Consider the following 18942-nt stretch of genomic DNA (forward strand, 5'->3'; position numbering starts at 1 on the left):
GAACACAGTCTGGCCCCCAGGAAGTTTTCGCATTCTCAGTGAGGACAGTGGACCTTAGAAACGGGTAGCTGCAGACTCACAGGCCCACAGAGATAACCAGCGCTGCAGCCGCACAGATAGAATCACCTGGGGAATCCTTCCAACCTCCCCAACCCGATTAAATCCCAGTCTCTGGGGAGCGGCCTGGGCATCGGTATTTTTCTGGAAGTCTCCAGGAGTTTTCAACGCGCAGCTGAGTCTGGCAACCACGCTCATCTAGAACTTCGGGTGCCTGAGGCCTGAGTGGACAGAGGTGACCTTGAAAAGACACACACAGGCAACCATTTTGCAGCTGGAGGTGAAGCCAGACGGGGTGGGGGGTGGGAGGCTGGGGGGCCTCGGGGCCCAGCCCGGGGGCGGCTGCGGCGCTCCCTCGGGGGTCGCGGGGCCCGGCGGCCAGGGCGCCCTCAGTCCCGGCGGGGAGGGAGCCGGCGGGCAGGAGGCCGGAGCGGCTCGGAGCGCGGCTCGGGCGCCAGGGGGAGCTCGCGGGCGCGCCGCGCCCCCGTCCCCGCAGCTGGTTCAGACTGGTTCGGGCAGGGTGCGGCCCGGCGGGCTGCATTCCAGGCCGCGGGCGCGCCGCCGGCTCCGGGGTCGCCCCGAGCGCCTCCGGGGGGCCGGGGAGACTTGTTTGTAATTGTCTTCTTTGTTTCAAATCATTCATTTGGCCCCCCACGGGGGCTCCTGAGCCCGCCGACACACCCTGGGCTATCCTGGGTATCCTGCGTGCATCACAGGCAACCGCAGAGCTTTCCAGAGTGCCCCCGCCCAGCGCCCCTTCTCCCCAAAGACTCCGACTCCGAAAGCTGGGGTGGGGCTCCGGGCAGCTGCATTTTAAGCAAAATGTTTCTAAGGCATCATTACATTGTGGGGGGGCGGGGGGGAGACTGGAAGCAAAAGTGCCTGTTGGCAAGCCAACTTGGCTCAGGGTAGGAATCCCCATGACGCTTGTGCAGAGCGCGGATCTCTTCCCCCGACACCCCATCTCCAGGAAAAGGGGGTCGGGGTAGGCAGCATTTTTAGCTAACACCCTAGGGTTTTGGTTTTTCTATTTTTTTCCCTCTCCAATGAGTCATATTGGGCATCTTTAAAGTTTAAATACTGTAACAAGCATCAGCGGAAAAAATAGAACACGAGGAATACATAATTGAAACCCCTCTCGTACCCTCCAGTTTCCTGCCACCCCAAAGTAACCAGTTTCCTGAATGTGGCGCCGCACCCCCGTGCACAGCTTTATACTTTGACTCCATATGTCTGTATCCATAAACAATATATAGTGCGGTTTCGCGTGTTTTAAAAACTTTATGTTAATGGCAGCGTGCCCTACAGAGCCTTCTGCGACTTGCTTCCCGCCCCCCGCCCCTTTTCCTTCTCTTTTTCTTAACATTATGTTTTTGAGATTCCTCCATCAGGGGAAGTTTGCTGCTCTTAGCCTGTTTGGCTAATCTGAAGCCGGTTCCGTGCGCAGGGGTGAGGGTCAGAGCTGGGCTCCTGGCTGTCTTGCGTGATGCAGAAGAGCTCTGGGCATCAGACGCCTCAGGACAGCAATGAATGTCCAAGTACAGGTTCAGTGAGTTTCTATTAAATCCTTTTCCTTAGCACCTGAGGCCCAAGTCTTGGCCAAGAATTTTCCAGAATATTCCTCTGGCCCGAAAGCCTGGATATTTGGGCGGCGGTGTAAAGCAATTAGCAGTGGACAGCTATGGAAGGGGGAAGATGGATTACCCAAAAGACACACCAAGCCTACGCTCACGGCCCCCCTACCTAAGCTTGTCGGATAAAATACAAATTCAGATTTAACAGGATGGAGATAAGGGGAATCCTGTATACTTATTTTAGCCCTAAGCCAAGCCCGATTAAAAAAAAATTAACACTTTAAAAGAAAAATAATCATGGGAAAAATTAGACTGCTAGACCTCTGGATACCTCCTTACATTTTTAAAAACTTGACTCACTAGCAGGTCCGTCTAGTCAAAGCTATGGTTTTTCCAGTAATCATGTATGGATGTGAGAGTTGGACCATAAAGAAGGCTGATCGCTGAAGACTAGATGCTTCTGAACTGTCGTGCTGGAGAAGACTCTTTGAGAGTCCCTTGGACAGCAAGGAGGTCCAACCAGTCAATCCTAAAGGAAATCAACCCTGAATATTCACTGGAAGGACTGAAGCTGAAGCTCCAATACATTGGCCACCTGATGCAAAGAGCTGGAAATGACCCTGATGCTGGGAAGGATTGAAGGCGGGAGGAGAAGGGGACGACAGAGGATGAGATGGTTGGATGGCATCACCGAGTCAATGGACATGAGTTTTGAGCAAGCTCCAGTAGTTGCTGATGGACAGGGAGGCCTGGCGTGCTACAGTCCATGGGGTCGCAAAGACTGAGCGACTGAACAATTTTAGCATTGCTTTGGACCCTACCCTCTTCAGCCTCTAAGGAGTCTAGACTAGCCTCTTAGGGGGTGGGGGTCAAATTTAGTGTGCTTAAGGATTCCATGTGGAGTTTACTTTAAAATCTGCCCCAGGGAGGAAGAGGATCGCTACACCAGCTTCCCTAACTTTTAGGACTGTCAGCCAGGCGCAAACAAGCTGCTGTCCTAGAAGAGGCCTGGTGGGCGGGGTGATGGGGGAGGGGTGGTCTTTAAATGAAAGGCTCCTCTAAGATAGCTGTTCTCTATCCTGAATGCACGCTGGAACCACCCGGGGAGCTTTACAAACTACTGGTGCCCAAGCTCCACCTCCAGAGATTCTGCCTGAATAGGCCTGGGGTGAGGTCTGACTTCCGGGCTTTTAGAAACTTCCCAGTTCAGTTCAGTCGCTCAGTCGTGTCTGACGCTCTGCGACCCAATGGACTGCAGCACGCCAGGCTTCCCTGTCCTTCACCAACTCCCGGAGCTTGCTCAAACTCAAACTCTGAGGAATCGGTGGTGCCCTCCAACCGTCCCATCCTCTGTCCCCTTCTCCTTCCTTCAACAAACTCCCCGGTCCACTCTAAAGTGCTATGGGAGCTGGGACCCGCTGCTCCACTGGATTTCAATGCAACGGGGTAGTCTGTACCCACGGTTCTCAAACTCAGCGGTGTGTTAGAATCACCTGGCGAGCATCAAACCATGCAGATGTCCAGGTTCCAGCCCTAGAGACTGTGTGTGGCCTGGACGTGGGGCGTTTTAAAGGAGCCCCCGGTGATCGCCGTCTGGAAGCGAGTTTGGGACGCTGGTTTGCCAGGTGGTGCGGGGGCCCGGCGCAGGGAGCGCGCGCGCCACTGGGCGGCGCTGCCCACTCGGCCCGGCGCTCTGCTCGGCGCGCAGCGGCCCCGCCTCCGCCAGGCGGGCCCCGGGGCGTGCAGCGGGCCGGGGGCGGGGCTCCGAGGCCGGGACAAGGCGTCGGGCTCCCGGGCAGCCTCCGCCGGCCGGACCCTGCCGCGCTCGTGATGCTGCTCGTGGACGCCGATCGGCCGGAGCCCGTGCGCGGCGGGGCGCGCGAGCTCGCGGTCTTCCTGACCCCCGAGCCCGGGGCCGAGGTAGGGGACGCGGCTGGAAGTGGGGGAGGCGGGTCTCGGGGTTGCGGGAGGGGGGACGTCCAGGGCCGCGCGCCCCAGCAGGGGAGTGGACGAATAGGGGTGGGGGTACCCCTGAGCGCTGAGCCCGGCCCTGGGCTTCCCCGCAGCTTTTTCTCGTACCTGGCGCTGGGGCTCCGGGGACGCACGGGGGGCCCCGGGGTTCCTCCTCGGTGGCGCGGTGGCTGCCCAGGGTCACCCAGAGATGCGCGTCAGGTCGCTCCCGCCCCGTCCTCCAGCCAACACGGCTCTCAGGGGCCCAGACTCGCCTCCCATCCTTACCTGAGCATCCCCTCTCCCCTCTCCACCCCCGCTCCTCGCCCTCACCGGCATCCGCCGGGATGCCAGAGGCAGGCGCGCCGAGAGCCGATGCCTTTTGCAAACCCGGGCCCTCGGGGCGGCCGAGCCCTGGTCCCGCCTCTGCCCGCGCGCTCGGCCTGCTCGGCTCTGAGCTGACGCCAGATTCCCGCAGGAGGCAGGCAGGCTGCGTCTGTGAGGACGCACCCGGCCTCGGTCCGCTTCTGTTGCTAGGAGGAAAAATACCTCATCTCTGGCTGTTCTTGCTGTTTTAAAAGCACAGAATAAAAAGTAGATCTAACGCTGGATTCTTTATTTTCCAGCTGAAGCCAGTATGTTGACAGTGCCATGAAAAAGTTGTTTACCCAAGTTCACCCGGAGTTATTTAGGGCCAGAAAGTCAACCCATTCTCTTTTAAAATCTCAGAAGTGTTACGCAAGTATTTAAAATAAAGAGGAAGCACCTTTTGTCTTTCTCTCGCACTCCAGTTCTGGTTCCCAGAGATAATTATCTTCCACAGTTTGGTGTACATCGTGCCAAGCACATTAAAAATGCATTTACAAATGTAGGCAGGCATGTATACTAACAATTACACCTAATTAGTTTTTACAAAAACCCCGCTTGGTACTAGAATACTGTTCTGCAACTTGCTTTTCGTTATTCAAAATAGCATGGACAAATAGGAAGTGACTTAATGATAAGGCACAAGGTATCTTTTCAGGGTGATGAGAATGTTCTGGAATTACTGCCTATGGTTGCACAACTTTGCGAATTCACTGAAAACCACAGAACTGTACACTTTAAAAGGTTAAATTTTATAGTATGTGAATTCTATCTCAGTTTAAAAAATAGTATGGACATATTTCCATGTCAGAATGTAAGAGCTGTCCAATAGAAATATAATTTGAGCCAAATATGAGCCAATAATTTTATTTTTTTAACACTTTAAATATTCTAGGAGCCATACAAAAAGGGAGAAGAAACAGGTGAAATTGTCAATATATTTTTCCCAGTTTTATGGAGATCTAATTGACATACAATGCTGTACGGTTAAGATGTACAAGTTTCAATATATTTAAAATAACTATCCAAAATGTCCTTTCAGCATGTCTCTAAATGTAAAAAGAATTCAATGATATTTTTGTTTTTTTTATTTTTTTTTCTAATTCAAGGCACACTTATTTTCGGGGACAGTTTGAATAATGAGTAAACTATAGTGCCAGTGAAGTCGCTCAGTCATGTCTGACTCTTTGTGATCCCGTGGACTGTAGCCCACCAGACTCCTCCATCCATGGAATTGTCCACACAAGAATACTGGAGTGGGTTGCCATCTCCTTCTCCATCAATGAGATTTTTACATTTTCTTCTTTGGACTAAGTTTTCAAAACCAGGCTTGGAATATCACGCTTACAACACACCTAGGTGTGGCCCAGCCACATTTTAAGCCTTTAATAGTCGTAACGGTCTTCCCTAGTGGCTCAGCTCATAAAGAATCTGCCTGCAATGTGGGAGACCTGGGTTCGATCCCTGGATTGGGAAGATCCCCTGGAGAAGGGAAAGGCTCCCCACTCCAGTGCTCTGGCCTGGAGAGTTTCACGGACTGTGCAGTCCATGGTGTCGCAAAGAGTCGGACACAGCTGAGCGTCTTTCACTTTCAGTAGTCGTGAGGGGCTGGCGGCTTCCATGCTGGAGAGTGTAGGTCTTCATCGTTCTTCACCTTCCTAGTGTCCTGCCATTACTTAATGTTGTTTAGTTGGCAAGTCGTGTCCAGCTCTTTGTGACCCCATAAACTGCAGCGTGCCAGGCCTCGCTGTCCCTCACCATCTCCCAGAGTTTGCTCAAACTCGTGTCCACTGAGTCGGTGATGCCATCCAACCATCTCTGTCGCCCTCTTTTCTGTCTGTGTTTAGTCTCTCCCAGCATCAGGGTCTTTTCCAGTAAGTTGACTGTTTGCATCAGGTGGCCATAGTATTGGAGCTTCAGGATCAGTCCTTCCAATTAGTATTCAGGGTTGATTTCCTTTAGGATTGACTGGTTTGGTCTCCTTGCTGTCCAAGAGACTCTCAAGGGTCTTCTCCAGCACCACAGTTCGAAAACATCAATTCTTTGGCATTCAGCCTTCTTTATGGTCCAATTCTCACATCCATACATGACTACCATTACATAATAATCCCTCCTATTTTCTGAGCATATACTATGTGCCAGCGGCATGCTGAACTCTGTTCATGGACTGTGTCATCGAATCCTGGCAGTGACCCAGTGGCTAGGATGTTGCTATGTCAGCCTCATAACTGTGAAACCTGAGGCCCTCACCAAATAAGCAACATCCTGTGGATATCTGGTAATTTCTGAACCACGCCCCCAGGCATGGGCATTGAGGCTGTGTACCTGCTTAAGGGTTTAAGTAACCTGAGCGTCTTTCTTGTTCTTTGTCCACCTTACTCTCAGCAGCAAGATGTCATCGTGCCCAGGGCCTCAGCCTCATTTTGTCTGATTAGGGACAGCCTCCAGGAGAAGCTGCATGCATTCACTTCATTTGCTCACCCGGGGCTCTCTCTAACTCAGACATGAGCTGGCTCATGCTCATTTGTAAGGGCTGTAATGAAGAGCTGAACTCCCCGTAGCTCCACGCGGCAATAAAGGCACTTCAGGCTCTTGCTGAAGTTTATTTACCAAAAGAAGCAAAAACGGCCCGGGTGGAGTCACTTGCAGCGTCTACTTAAAGCTTAATTCATTAGCAGTTCCCCCGTGCTGCAGCTGTTTGTAGAGATGGGCTAATGAGCTGGGAAAGGGAAGCCTGGTTTGGGATCAGGCCTGGGTGCCTGGAGCCTCCTGTAGCAGCCCAGTCGGAGTCTCAGACTCTAGTCCTGGGGGTGCCCTGGAGTTCCTAGGGAGGTGGGTCCTTCAACACCTCAAACCCCTGCTGTTTGCTGGGAGTGAACCACACAAGGGCCCCCCACTTTCATGGCCCTACTCTCAGTAAACGTGTAACACACAAAACCTCTGGATTGTGATGAATGCCATGGGGAATGCAGCATGGGTGATGTGGTAGAGAGTATCTGGGAGACTTGGGTGGGGAAAGCCTCTCCAAACCCCTGAGGAATCTGCAGGGAAGAGGGAGCACAGAGATCCAGGAGGCTGAGTAGCAGAGAGACCCCCACTTTGTCTGGGAGTGGTCAGGGAGGGCTTCCCTGAGGCGACATCAGTTTAGGCTGAGCTCTGAAGCATGAATAGGAGTTGACCAGCCTGAGAGGGAGGAGAAAAATGTCCCAGGCAGAGGAAACAGAACTTGCAAAGGCCCTGGGGTGGGATGAAGCATGGTAATCCTGAGGGGAGAAGAACAGCAGGTAGAAGGTGGGGCAGTGGGGCAGGGTGGGGCCAGTGAGAGGACCAGAAAGAGGACTTTGCATTGCCTCCCTGGACGGAGGAGCCGCTGAAGGGCTGCATGTTGACCAGTTGACCGGGGAACATTTCACTCTTTCTAGGGCTTTTGGGTTTTTCTGTCCAACCAACTTTTTTGTGGTTTACTTTCTCTCTCTTTCTGATTTGAACTTCCTCTTTTGGGGGAACTTTCAGGCAGGGTCTCCGGAATCTGCTTTAAGATGGCAGGGAGAGAAAGAGATGTTTGCCTCTTGGGGGCTCTCCTGGATGGCTGAGTCCTGATACCCATCCAGGGGGGAATTCGTGACAAGACTCAGAGTTCCCTTTGGTTCCTGTGCTGGGATGCAGGACAGGTTTGGCCCACAGATGGGGTTCATGGTCTGCCTGGAAGGAAGTGAAGGACTTCATTTGCTCACACTTGCTCTGCCTGAGTGGCAGAGGTGAGAGGGGAGAGTTAACCCGTGAATGAGGTCCTGGGCTGCAAACTGGTGGCCCAGGGGCTGAATCCAGAACTCTGATATGATTGGTTCGCTTCACGTAGGGGCTCTTTTTTTGTTGTTGTTTAATCCCTTTTTCCAAAGGGGTTCTTAAATGGAGAATATTCATGAAAAAAAAATCTGAGTTTCCTGTTTGTTTAAAATAACGGACAGTCTGGAAATCCTCGGTCCCAGTTTCCTAGTGGTGGTCCCGTTTGCCACGGTCCTCACCCCTCCTTATTGTCTCCCTCTACTGAAGCTGGCATCAGTTACCACTTACCCGTGTGCTTGAACCTGTGACGTTCTATAGTCATGATAAGAGGAGAGGAAACTGTTTCTCCAAACCAGGAGTCTGGACTGAAATAGGAAGACATGAGTTAGCCCCAAATGCCCTTGGGTCTCAAGACAAAATGTAGGAGAGACCGTTTCTTTGTGGAAGCAGAGACTGTTTATTGGGTCCAACCTGTAGGCGCCACGTGCCTCTGGGAACCCTGGCATGTGTCTTATTCTTTTGACCTACTAGTCCCCTTTCTGCTCTCAAACTTTGGATGTTCAGATTAGAACTCTGTGGGTGGGTTCCAGGGCACAGTCTACTGTGTTTCGAGATATAGTTCTGGGTTAGTTTAGTCCTCTGATCCTTATGGTGGACTTGCTGCGGGCCAGACAGTGTGCCAGGCACAGGGGAGAGGCCAGCGAGATGGATGCAGTGCCTGCCCTCAAGCACAGGAGATGAGCTGGCGAGGAACAATCCTACAGAGTAGCGAACGGTGGTATATGCCCCAGCGGAGACACCTGGGGGCTGTGATGGAGACACACAGGGAGGACTGGAAGGAACCACCAGGCAGAGATCTGGCATTGCGTGTGCGGCTAGAAGCAAGGAAGGATGATGACTCAGGAGGTGCCCGAGTAGGCGGACCTCAGTGATCAAGGAGAGAGTGGGCAGGGCCCAAAGGGAGGAGTCTGGAATTCGATTCTAAGGGGTCATGGATGGAGCTGTGAGCAGAGCCAAGCTGGATGTGAGCAGGAGAAAGACAGGATCAGGTCTGTGGACTTAGTGTAGTGCCAGAACGAGTTGGAGGGGCTGGTGTGGCCGCAGGGGTATCACAGATGTGGACATCCAGGTGGACGAGCTGGCCAGGCTCCCTGAATCAGAGCTTTCGGGGGTGTGAGAGTCAAGGCCAAAGTGGGCACTTGGAGAAGGGTAGTGTTTCTCAGAAGAAAGTTCATGTTTCCCCAGGCTGAACTGTCCAGCAGTGGAAGGACCCATTCCCGACTCTGAATAGTCTCTTATTACAGGACATCTGGGTTTTGGGGGTGGGTCACCTTGGAACCGTGGCTAAAAGCTCCCAGTCTGCTGATTCTCAGCACTAACCAAGAAGCTTGGAAACAGAGTCCCAAACGTGGGAAGTAACCCTGGTACCCACCCGTGCAGGCTGGTCACGTAGGGATGCTTCTGCACAGCAGACCTCATGGTTGCAGCAGGAGCCGCTCTGAACACACCATTCTGGAGCCAGGGGAGAAAAGAAGATGCCCAGAGGTGTATGTGGTGTAAATAAAAACTTTAAGGAAACCACTTATTTCATGCTCCTATAAATAAGAGATTAAGATAGACCTGTCTCTAGGGGGTGGGGTGGAGTATGGCCAAGGTGTGAGCCCTGGTGTAGGGCGTGGTCCCCAACCTGCGCCTCACATCAGCCTCATCTGTGATCTCCACCAACAACGAGAAGAACTGCTGCCTGCCTCCCACCCCTGACACCCTCATTTCATTGGAGTGGGCACCTCCTGGGCACTGGAATACTGGAAGCTTTCCAGCAGGATTGAAATGCCCGGGGTGACCAAGACTGATTTGTCTGTTGGAAAGTCCCCGTGGCTGCTGACTGTTGGGGGCACCCAGGAGGCACCCCAGGCCTGGGGATCTGGACTTGTAAACCCTCTCTGGAGATTCTGATGGTCAGCCTGGTGGGTAGCTCACAGCTCGCCTCCCTGCAAGCGGGACCTGCCACAGGCCTGGGGTGCTGGCTCCCTGCCACTCGCAGAGGGCAGAAAACCCTTCGATCCTGCCTGCTGCGGTGTCTACAGCACCGGCTAGTGACTCCTCGCATATCCATTGAAGCAGCATCCTTTGCAGATGTGTGCCCCCCAACCCCACCAGCACCCCTGCCCTGGTCAGGCTGCGTGGTGCGAGGTCAGCTCCAGAGCCACAGGGCCTGGGTTCGGATCTCAGCCCTGCGCCCCCTCTGCCCGTCCTCCCGAGCTGTGGGGTTGGGTGAGGTGATGTGCGCTCGGAGTCTGGCCCACAGTAAGTGGTCTGTGGCATTAGCTGCGATTATCCATTTATTCATTCTGTAGGTGTTTCTAGAACCGGTACTGGGTGTGGACTCCGAACCAGGTGCTGGGAAGTAAGAGTGCAAGGAAGGCGCGCCCACCCGCAGGGCTCTCTGAACAGGTGGGAGTGGGGGTGGGACAGGCACTGATAATTCTACTTTGTGTTTGCAGGAGGGTGGTTTCAGCCTCCACTTGTGCAGAAGATGGTGAGTTCTTCTCACTAGCATGACCTCCTGGAGGCCTGGAAGTCCAGGGCTGACTTTCTCTATCTGTGTACATGAGGCCAACCGTAGATCCCAGTTTTTGGTTTGCAAAATATAGTTGCTCCTTGCATGGTCCACATGAGCCCCCGGTTCTCTTAAACTGTTTCAGGATCTGAATTGATTCCTTGGGGCAAATGTGGTGGACATTTGGCCTGTGGGTTCCTCTAAGTGGATTGGAGTTTTGATTTTTAAATAATTGTATTTATTATTTTATTTTTGGCTGTGCTGGGTCTTCATTGCCACACAGGCTTTTCTCGGCTTGTGGCGAGCGGGGGCTCCTCTCGGGCTGTGGTGTGCGGGCTTCTCTTGCGGTGGCTTCTCTGTTGCAGATCACGGATTCTGGGGTGCGTGGGCTTCAACAGTTGCGGCTCCCAGACTCCAGAGCACAGGCTCAGCAATTGTGACACACGGGCTTCATTGCTTCTCGGCATGTGGGATCTTCCTGGATCAGGCTTCCCTGGTGGCTCAGCTGGTAAAGAATCCGCCTGCCATGTGGGAGACCTGGGTTCGAGCCCTGGGTTGGGAAGATCCCCTGGAGAAGGGAAAGGCTACCCACCCCAGTATTCTGGCCTGGAGAATCCCATGGACTGTATGGCCCATAGGGTCACAAAGAGTCGGACACGACTGAGCAACTTTCACTTCACTCCTGCATTGGCAGGTGAATTCTTTACCACTGAGCCACTAGAGAAGCCCAGAGTTGATTCTCTTTAAATAGGTTTTGTTTAAAAATAAAAAATGTGCGCACATGGTACAGAATCCAAAGGTCCCTGTGACCGCGTAGGGATGCGTGAGGCGCCGCCCTGCCGGGCTTGGCCTATGGGCCCACGAGGCCCCGCCCCTTGTCCCCGCCCACGGCCCCGCCCACGTCCCCGCCCCATCGGCATCTTTCGGTCTTCACTCGCTGTGCCTTAGCTTTACCTGCGAGTGCACAGCGAGCGCGCCAGTTGCTTCTAGCCGCCAAACAATCTCATTGTCGGTCTGAATGGTAATTTAGGTAACCGTTCCTCTCCTTTTGCTGTCACAAAGTCTATTACAATGAGTATCTCTGTACTTATATCATTCTGCGTTTGTGCAAATATGTCTGGAGGATAAATACCTCAATGGGGTATTTACAGGGTCCAAGGATACATACTTCTAAAATTTAAGGGGAACGTCCTTGGTGGTCCAGCGTTGGAGAGTCTGCCTTCTGACACAGGGTACTTGGGTCGGATCCCTGGTTAGGGAGCTAAGATCCTACATGCTGCGAGGCAACTGAGCCCGTGTGCCACAGCTAAGACCCAATGCAGCTAAAGATCAATCAATAAATATTAAAAAAATTTTTTGTTTCTTTTAGTTGCTGTTGCCAAATTAACCTTTTTGTCAGGGTCATGGCAATAATAGCCCTTCTGGACATTTAGACCTCAAGGTCAAGGGTCCCTTGGGGATGGGAACGCTTACTTGGGCTGCTTTGGGGGCCTGGAGGAAGGAGTTCCCCGTCTCCTGTTTGGGAAGTGGATTATCACCTGATGGGCCAGCCCCTCTGGGTTTGGGATTCCAGCGCAAGGAAGGAGAGTTCCTTCCTTTGCTCTTTCCAGGCCTTCACTCGTGGCTGGCCCCAGCTCCCAGGATCTTTCTGACATCAGTCCAGCCCTTTCATCCTGTGCACGGAGACGAGACTGCTTCTGCTAAAGACCTTTGCTTTCATTGCCGTCTGAAGGGGCCGCCATGAATGCCTTTGGAGAAGAGGCGGCATTCCTAATTTGCCTGCCCTGGGTGTGGGCAGGCCTCGCAGTCCTTGGGCCGGGCTCTCTTTCACCCCCATCCTGCACTCGTGGACTGTGGCCCAGCCTGGCTGGGGGACAGAGGACAAGGTCAGGCGAAGCACCAAGTGTCAAGCAAAAGCTGAACCCACCCCCACCCCCCAGACTTGGTCTGGCTGCACGTGGGTGTCCTCTGGTTGGCCCAGTGATCTGATTTGTAAAATGCTAAGTAGACGCCAGCCCTAAAAAAAGTGGAGTTTTCACATAAAAATCCTAACGTCTGGCTTTTCTAAAAATGTTGTGACAAAAGGTGTAGATCTTCAGCGGCCTTGTCCTGGGCGAGCGGACCTTGTGTTTTCTGGAAGGATTCTCACAGAGAGAGAGAGAGTGTGTGTAAGCAGTGTTATTGTGATATAATTCACAAGGCCTCCCTGTCCATCACCAACTCTTGGAGCTTGCTCAAACTCATGTCTGTCAAGTCAGTGATGCCATCCAACCATCTCATCCTCTGTCATCCCCTTCTCCTCCCGCCCTTAATCTTTCCCAGCATCAGGGTCTTTTCTAACGAGTCAGTTCTTCACATCAGGTAGCCAAAGTATTGGACTTTCAGTCCTACCAATGAACACCCAGGACTGATCTCCCTTAGGATGGACTGGTTTGATCTCCCTGCTGTCCAAGAGACTCTAAAGAGTCTTCTCCAACACCATAGTTCAAAAGCATCAATTCTTCAGCGCTCAGCTTTCTTTATGGTCCAAATCTCATATCCATACATAGGACTACTGGAAAAAACATAGCTTTGACTAGATGGACTTTCGTTGCCAAAGTCTCTGCTTTTTAATATTACTATCTAGGTTTGTCACAGCTTTTCTTCCAAGGAGCAAGCATCTTAATTTCATGGCTGCAGACACCATCTGCAGTGATTTTGGAGGCCAAGAAAATAATCTGTCACTGCTTCCATTGTTTCCCCATCTATTTGCCATGAAGTGATGGGACCCGATGCCATGATCTTAGTTTTTTTAATGTTGAGTTTTCAGCTAGCTTTTTAACTCTTCTCTTTCATTTTCATCAAGAGGCTCTTTAGTTCCTCTTCGCTTTCTGCCATAAGGGTGGTATCATCTTCGTATCTGAGGTTATTGATATTTCTCCCGGCAATCTTGATTCCAGCTTGTGCTTCATCCAGCCTGGCAGTTCACATGATGTACTCTGCATATAAGTTAAATGAGCAGGGTGACAGTATACAGCCTTGACGTACTCCTTTTCCAATTTTGAACCAGTCCATTGTTCCATGACCAGTTCTAACTGTTGCTTCTCGACCTGCATACAGATTTCTCAGGAGGCAGGTAAGGTGGTCTAATATTCCCATCTCTTTAAGAATTTTCCACAGTTTGTTGTGACCCACACGGTTAAAGGCTTCAGTAATTTCACTGCTTTTGGTTTATTCATAGGGTTGCACAACTGTCAACCACAATCAGTCTTAAAACACTTTTTTTGTCCCCAGAAGAAACCCTGGCCCTCTTCACTCTCACACCACCAGGAAGCCCCTAGTTTAGTTTCTGCTTCTAAAGATGTGCCTGTTCTGGACATTTCATCGATGTTTGTGTTTTAAAGACTGATAAGCCAGAGGGGTGAAGGCCGCATTCAGCTTGCAGTGAGGCTTGCTTGGCCATCGTTGTTCAGCCGCTCAGTCGTGTCCTTCTCTTTGCAACGCCCTGAACTGCAGCGCACCAGGCTTCCCTGTCCTTCGCCATCTCCCAGAGCTTGACTGTCACAGTGTTTTTTAGCTTTTTAGGTTAGTTGTCAACATTTGCAAATTGGGAGAGTTTGTATAAAGACCTCTATCACCGTTCATCTTGAATAAAACCAGTTTTGGTGCATTCCCACCTGGAATGATCCGCTCAAACCAAGCAGCAGCTGTCCTCTTTAGATGGGGTCAGGGGCCTCTGTTTGCCACAGTCTCCACCCGTCCCTTTTGTCTTCCTGCCTGAGTGTCAGCTGCCATTTATTATGCTGGTGATGCTGCTGTTTCTCAGAGGAAACTAAAAAGTCTCTGTCAAAAGTGGGAAACTGAAATAAGCAATGTGAGGAAAACAGCATCGTAAGCTTGGCTTCCTTCCCTAGTATTCATTTCCTGCCTGGCTTCCGTCTCTTTCTGAGTTTGGAGACCCTAGTGGGTCACAGTCCTCCCCTGTGTGGGTGGAGCATCTTGCCAAGAGTAGCCTAGACAAAGAACTTACCAGACCCTCTTCAGCTTCCAGCTCAAGACAGAGAAAGTCTGAGGAGTTCCCCCCACACACACCCTTTCACATGGGGAAACTGAGGCACAGGGATGGTCAGAGGCATAGTTAGGACCTCGCAGCCAGGAATGGGAGAGCGGGACTCAGGCACCACTCATCGAGGCCGCGGTTCTCGGGCCGTCCCTCTTCCAAGAGAGCACTTTTCCTCCTTCCTCTGGCCTTTTTCTTTTCTCTTCCCTCCCCTCTTTCTTGCAACAAATATTCATTGAGCATTATATTGGTTACCGGTTGCCAGGTAATAAACCACCCCCAACTTCAGTGGATAAAAATGACCCCCGTTTAGAGTGCATGATTGTGCGGGTTGGCGGGCTCCTCTGAGCCATTCTGTCCTGTGGCCTTGGGTGGGCTGCCTCACGTGGCTGCAGACAGCTGGGGTCCGCGGCAGCCGAAGGTCCAACGTGACCTCAGTCGTGTCGGGCGGTCGTGCCTCACTCGTGCTGGCAGGCGGGGTGCCTCGGTTCTCCTCCACGGCCTCTCACTCTCCGGGACTGCTCTCCCCCGAGGCCTCTCAGAAGACCAGGACTGCCTGCTGTTGTCTTCCAAGAGGGTGAGCCAGAAGCTGCCGGGCCTCTAGTCTCGGAGTCAAATGTAGAGCAGTGTGTTGCTTCCACATTATATTGGTCAAAGCAAGTCGCAGGCTAGTTCAGGGGTGGAAAGGAATGATGCTGCCTCCCCATGGGCAGAGGGGCAAGGTCATATTGCGAAAAGACATGGAGAGAGTTGGAAGGCTATCTTAGGAAACACAAGTACCTACTATGTGCCAGGCATTATTTTAGGCCCTAGGGGCACCCAGGTAAATGAAACGAAAACCTCTGTTCACCAGGAGCTTTCATTCTGTTGAGGGAAGATGACAACAAACAAGTGAAATATGTAGTAAATGGTAATACAGGCTAAAGAGAGAGAGAAACTGGCGCAGGATGGGGCATGGCAGGAAAGCCACAGACCAGGGAAGGCCTCACAAAGGAGAAGCATATGGGCACAGGCTGGAAGGAAGGGTGAGATGCGCTTTGCCAGTGACGGCAACAGCAAGTGCAAAGGCCCTGGGGTGAGGACCACGGTTGGCGTGGGTGGCGGGGAGTGAGCAGTCAGTGATGAGGTCATGATGGTGTGGGGCTGGGGAGGCCTCCAGTAGGTGTTTGCTGACTGAGGTGGAAGATCCAGTCAAAGTTAAGATGTAATCCATGCAATATAAAGTTTACATTTTAGAGCATACAGTTCAGTGTTTTCAGTATATTCACTATGGTTGTGCATACATCACCACAACCTAATTCCAGAACATCTCCATCACCCATTAGCAACTATTCCCTGCTCCCCTCCCCGATCCCCCACCGATTCCATGGGGAGACAACCACTAACGCACTTTCTGTCTCTGTGGATTTGCCGCCTCTGGACATTTCACATAAAAGGAATCGTGTAAGGATTATTTTCAAGGATTATCAACACTGTAGCATGTATTAGAGCTTCATTCTTTTTTATGGCTGAACAGTACTCCACCCTGTGCCCGTGTCACATCTTGTTTGCCCATCCATCAGTTTATGAACATCAAGTTGTTTCTACTTGTGGGCTATTAGGAATAATGTAAAAGGTTTTTTTTGTAAGAACCTCTGTTTTCGGTTCTTTTGGGTACATTGCTGGGTCATAGGGTAACTCTATGTTTAACCTTTAGAGGTTGGTCTCCAAACCAGGCTTGTTTCCAAAACAGCTGCACAACTTCACAGTCCCACCAGTAGGTGCTAAGGGTTGCTTCATATCCTCACCAACATTTGTCACTTGCCATTTTTGTGATCGTGGCCATCCTAGTGGCTGAGAATGGTAGAGTGGAAGATTCTGAGCTGAAGAGGGCTTTGGCTTTAACAGAATCTCTGAGGAACAGATTGAAGGAGAGCAAAAGAGGAAGGAGGGGACTAGTGAGTAACAGGTTACTGCAATGGTCCCAGCAAGGGAGAGTGGTGCCTTGCACCAGAGTGGTTGGATCTGGGGTGTATTGTGAAGGCAGAACTGAGAGGGTTTGCATAGAAGATGGATAGGGTCGGGGGCGGGGGGTGGGAAAGAAAGATGAGCCAAGGATCCTCCCAAGTATTTGGCCTGAGCACCTGGACAGTGGAGTTTCCACTTGTGGCGCTGGAGAAGAACAGATGGCGGAGGATCTTTTTGTGTTTCTTGTGCCAGTCACTGGTGGACAGGGCCAGCCTCTTTTCGGTTTTTGGCACACTCGGCTGGGAAGCTTGGCTTGGCACTTTGGGAGAAATCAGGGGGTGTGGAAGAAGGCAGTAAATGCTGTAATTCACACTTATTAAAAAATGCCCACCTGCCATCCCCACTGGTCAAGCCCTGAATGTCACTTCAAGAGGAACCACTTGCTTCCCTCCCCTCAGAGTGGGACAGTTTCTGCCCGGGGAGTTGCAAAGGATGGTGAGGGCATTCATATTGCTTATGGGCTGGGTTAAAAAGGCATGTGGGTTTCAGCCTGCAGGAATCGTATTTCTGGGGCCCCTTTCTGGGAGAAATTTGTCCGGTGAATGATTTGTGGGGCACAGTGGGGTGGCCGATCCTCCCCTGTTGGTTGGGAATGTCTTAGGGCCTGTTCTTCGCTCAGCTGACCAGGCAGTCAGCAGATCATTTCTTCACTCCCCTCCTGCTGCTTTGTGACCCCCCTGGGCACCAGGCGGAGGCGGTGGGGGGGTGAGCGTGGCCGTAGTTGACAGGAAGCATAAGGCGGGCACACCTTCCCCCTCCCCAGAGAGCACCTTGGTCCTTACCAGCTTCTGAAGTCAGAGAGGTCGGACGCTGGCTTCAGGATGTATTAGCTGTGTGACCTTGAACAGATGACTTAAGCTCTCTGATCCTCTGCTTCTCAATTCATAGAAAGGGGGAAATTATGGCACCTGCAGAAGAGAGTTTTTGTGAGAATCAAAGGAGATAATTCATGTGTAGTGATTTGCCACTTCTGTTATCTAGTGAGAGGTTTATTCATGCTTACTGTGTGCCCACACCCTGCTAAAGGACGTAGCCCCAGTGTGAGGTTAACCTAGCAACCCTGCCAAGTGGGTGTGGCCCTTCTTGTCCTGGGTGAGCCAACCCAGATGCCCAGCGGAAGCCACTGGGTTAAGGTTCCCCAGGTGGCAGAGGGAAGATGGGGTTGGAACTAAGGACTTCCTTCCTTCCTGAACATGCTCGGAGAGGTCCAGAGCTCTTCCTGTGAGCAAAGAACTGCACGTGTGTCTTGGGAAGAGGCCACCCAGCCAGTGGTCCTTCGTGTCCCTCCAGGCTTCCATCTTCCCAGGCATGTTTGGATTGGGGTGTAGATCATCTGGGGTTTCCCTGGTGGCTCAGACACTAAAGGATCTTCCTGCAGTGCAGGAAACTTGGGTTTGATCCCTGGGTCGGGAAGATCTCCTGGAGAAGGGAATGGCAACCCACTGCAGTATTCTTGCCTGGAGAATCGCCTGGACAGAGGAGCCTAGTAGGCTACAGTCCATGGGATGGCAAAGAGTCGGACACGACTGAGCAACTAACACTTTCACTTTTGGGGCTTCCCTAGTGGCTCAGATGGTAAAGAATCTGCCTGCAATGCAGGAGACCTGGGTTTGATCCCTGGGTCGGGAAGATCTCCTGGAGAAGGGAATGGCCACCCACTCCAGTATTCTTGCCTGGAGAACCCCATGGACAGAGGAGCCTGGCGGGCTACAGACTCGACTCGACTCATCTAGACTGTGCTCCATCACGGATCTGTGCCCTCTCCCGTCTCTCATGCTTTCCTCTGGGTCCGAAGGAACCACCAACCTCCCCGCTCCCAGCTCAGTGGCCTCTCGGCTCCTTTCTCCCTTAGTGCATTCAGGACATTTTTTTAAAACCATGCTTTTGTTTTTGGGGGTGGGGGGGGCTTCCTGTGTGTTTCCAGCCCCCCTTCCCCTGTCAAGCCTCCCCAAGTCAGGCACAGAAATAGTCCCAGCTGTGAGACGAAGGCTCCAGAGTTTAAAATTGCAACTCTGTACTATTTATACTCCAGCCGGAAAGAGGTTTTTTTGCGCAGCCGTTTATTTGGTTGTGGTAGCGACAGCCTAGGCTGCAGGCGGCAGCTTCTGCACTGTATACACATTTCTCTGGGGACAAGTGGGCGCTGAGGGCAGCCTTCAGGTGAGGGGGCAGTGCCAGGCCTGCCCAGAAACGGCTGGGAACACCTCCCTGCAGCGAGCAATTCGGCCTCTTAAGCCAGAGAAAGTACTTCATGTTCCAACTGAACTTCCTTCCGAGATGCCTGGTTATTAGGGGGGAAAAAGACAAAAAAGCAGGTATTTTATTTGTCATGAAAATAGTACATGGTTGAGGGGGAAAAGGGTTCAAACTACTCCTTTATGCAAGTGATTGAAGCAGACCCTTCATGTTCTGTTTTGCTTGGCCCATGAAGCATTAAAAAGGAAAAATAATTGTTAAAAATATATGTGCCACTATTTAAAAATCGGGACATTTTCTATAAAGTTAAAATTTCTGGCTTCTCTTGAAAATGGAAGATTCTGGCAACCCTGGCCTCACGTTTCCTGATTTCTCTGAGTGGCTGGCTGCTCTCGAACTAGGCAAGT

At 51.9% G+C, this 18942-nt stretch overlaps 1 protein-coding gene across 7 annotated transcripts in view; it reads left to right on the top strand.

The window, feature by feature from the left end:
* The first annotated feature begins 3367 nt into the window (after positions 1–3367).
* Positions 3368–18942, top strand: part of BCAS4 (breast carcinoma amplified sequence 4) — a 56613-nt gene continuing 41038 nt past the window's right edge. For 2 of the 7 annotated variants that reach the window (XR_009740575.1, XM_061437959.1), the window contains exon 1: positions 3368–3551. Coding sequence is in view for 6 of the 7 variants with exons in the window: in XM_061437959.1 (XP_061293943.1) it covers positions 3462–3551 (90 nt within the window). In the remaining variant the exon portion in view is untranslated. The remainder of the gene's footprint in view (positions 3552–18942) is intronic. The other 5 variants (XM_061437960.1, XM_061437961.1, XM_061437964.1 and 2 more) reach the window with 5 other exon arrangements.

The sequence above is a fragment of the Bos javanicus genome, chromosome 13 (assembly GCF_032452875.1).
Source record: "Bos javanicus breed banteng chromosome 13, ARS-OSU_banteng_1.0, whole genome shotgun sequence".
NCBI lineage: Eukaryota > Metazoa > Chordata > Mammalia > Artiodactyla > Bovidae > Bos > Bos javanicus.